The sequence below is a fragment of the Gavialis gangeticus genome, unplaced genomic scaffold (assembly GCF_001723915.1).
Source record: "Gavialis gangeticus isolate Ggan-Ray unplaced genomic scaffold, GavGan_comp1, whole genome shotgun sequence".
Taxonomy (NCBI): Eukaryota; Metazoa; Chordata; order Crocodylia; family Gavialidae; genus Gavialis; species Gavialis gangeticus.
In genome coordinates, this window is record NW_017729032.1 from 150,441,225 (window position 1) to 150,442,885 (window position 1,661).

Here is a 1,661-nt window from a genome sequence, read left to right on the forward strand (position 1 = left end):
TACCTCAGTCCCCTGCTTGCACCTAGGACGACTTAATTTACCTGATGACGTCCAGTCTAAGTCAGCCAGCTGCTTTTAATTTTCTTTCCAGAATCTCTTAATTTGATCTAGATAAATGACCAACTCAACATGCCATTGTGGTCCTTTTATTTGATGTTTTTTATGAAGCACTGCTCTTGTTCAGCCTGAATGCCCTCTTTCACTTGCTGCCCTTCACATATGCTCCCTCTTTGCCTCACTAATTCCATTCATCATCTCCCATCTATCACTTCTCCTCTTATCTTCTTCCCTATTTTTGGTGAACTCCATTAACTTTACTTTTAGCCCCATTCTTTGTCCACTTTTGAGTTCACCCCCTCCACCCCATATACTATTTTGTCTGTCCCTTTCATTCTTAGCCTTGGCTGTTTTCCTGAGTTTGCTGCTTTGATAGAACAAGATCAAATGCTGAATGCCTTTGCTGAGAGTCTTAAAAGTACAGTCAAGCATTTTTGGAGAATGCTTACAACTACACTAGCTTTTTCTCTTTTAGCAAGTGGTTGAATTTAAGTTGACCCAGGAATGGAATTTTAAATGTATTGTGCTAGATACCAATATGGAGAAAAGTTGTTCTTCTGGCCCAGTGGATAATAAGAAAAAGCAGAGTAGAGCTGCACCTTATAAATTAGCTAAATCAAAGATGCATAAACTTTCATAAACAACAGCTTGCTTCATCAGATGCTATGAAAAGACATCCCAACTGTACTTTCTGTGTTAGTTGTTATAAAAACTTTGAGTTCCTTTTCACGTCAGCAGTCACAGCATTCAATTGTAATTAAGGGGGGAAGGATAAGACTTATCTGACAGCATGTCAGGCAATATGATTGTATCACAACTGTCTACTTTACAGAAGGAAAATAATGTTGCCATAAAATGATTAGTAGACAGGTCAGAGGGAGTTATCCCCCCAAGATAGGAAAATATCCAGGTTATTTGGGTGCAAAGCGAGCTAATGCATAATTAAATATTTTTTAAAGTTATCTAAATAAAAAAACCTGTCATCTTTATCACTTTTATTTCTATATTTCAGTAGTGTTTTTTCATTTTTTTCAGGTCTCCAGGCCATTCCTGTAGTGTCTGTCATTTTCTTTCTGTGTTAAATGATTATTCCCCATGCTTTGATACTTTAACATCTTTAATATCTGCATAACAGTGCACCACTGCCATCTTCCCAGCACTGACGTGCATTTTGCCGTTTATATAAATATATGCAACACAGTGCCGAGCGCATCAGCTCACATGTGGAGCAGACTCGATTAATTAACTCTGGTGTGTCGCACCATGAAAAGGTAGGTGTATAAATGCCCTATGATTTTGTCCTGCTTTTCCTGGTCTCTCCTCTACTCCTTTCATCCTCTATTCCAGGGGTACTTGAGAAGGCCCTAGTGGGTATGTGTGGGCAGGTGAGGATGGAGCGTCGCCACGCTGCCGCGCAAGCACCACCCGCCCAGCCGGACGCAAAGGGCAGGGGAAGGTGTGCCCCCCCCCCCCACACTCCACATCTGGCTGCTGGGGGTACACTGGTCTGCGTCCGGGCGCCAGGGGTACACTGATCCAAAAAGGTTGAAAAACCCTGCTCCATTCCTACCTGGCTTCTGATCCCATGTTCCCTCCATTCACTC

At 42.0% G+C, this 1,661-nt stretch overlaps 1 protein-coding gene across 1 annotated transcript in view; it reads left to right on the forward strand.

Moving 5' to 3' along the window:
- Positions 1–1,247: 1,247 nt before the first annotated feature.
- Positions 1,248–1,661, forward strand: part of RNF149 (ring finger protein 149) — a 43,126-nt gene continuing 42,712 nt past the window's right edge. The window contains exon 1 of the mRNA XM_019523844.1: positions 1,248–1,328. Coding sequence (XP_019379389.1) covers positions 1,248–1,328 — 81 coding nt within the window. The remainder of the gene's footprint in view (positions 1,329–1,661) is intronic.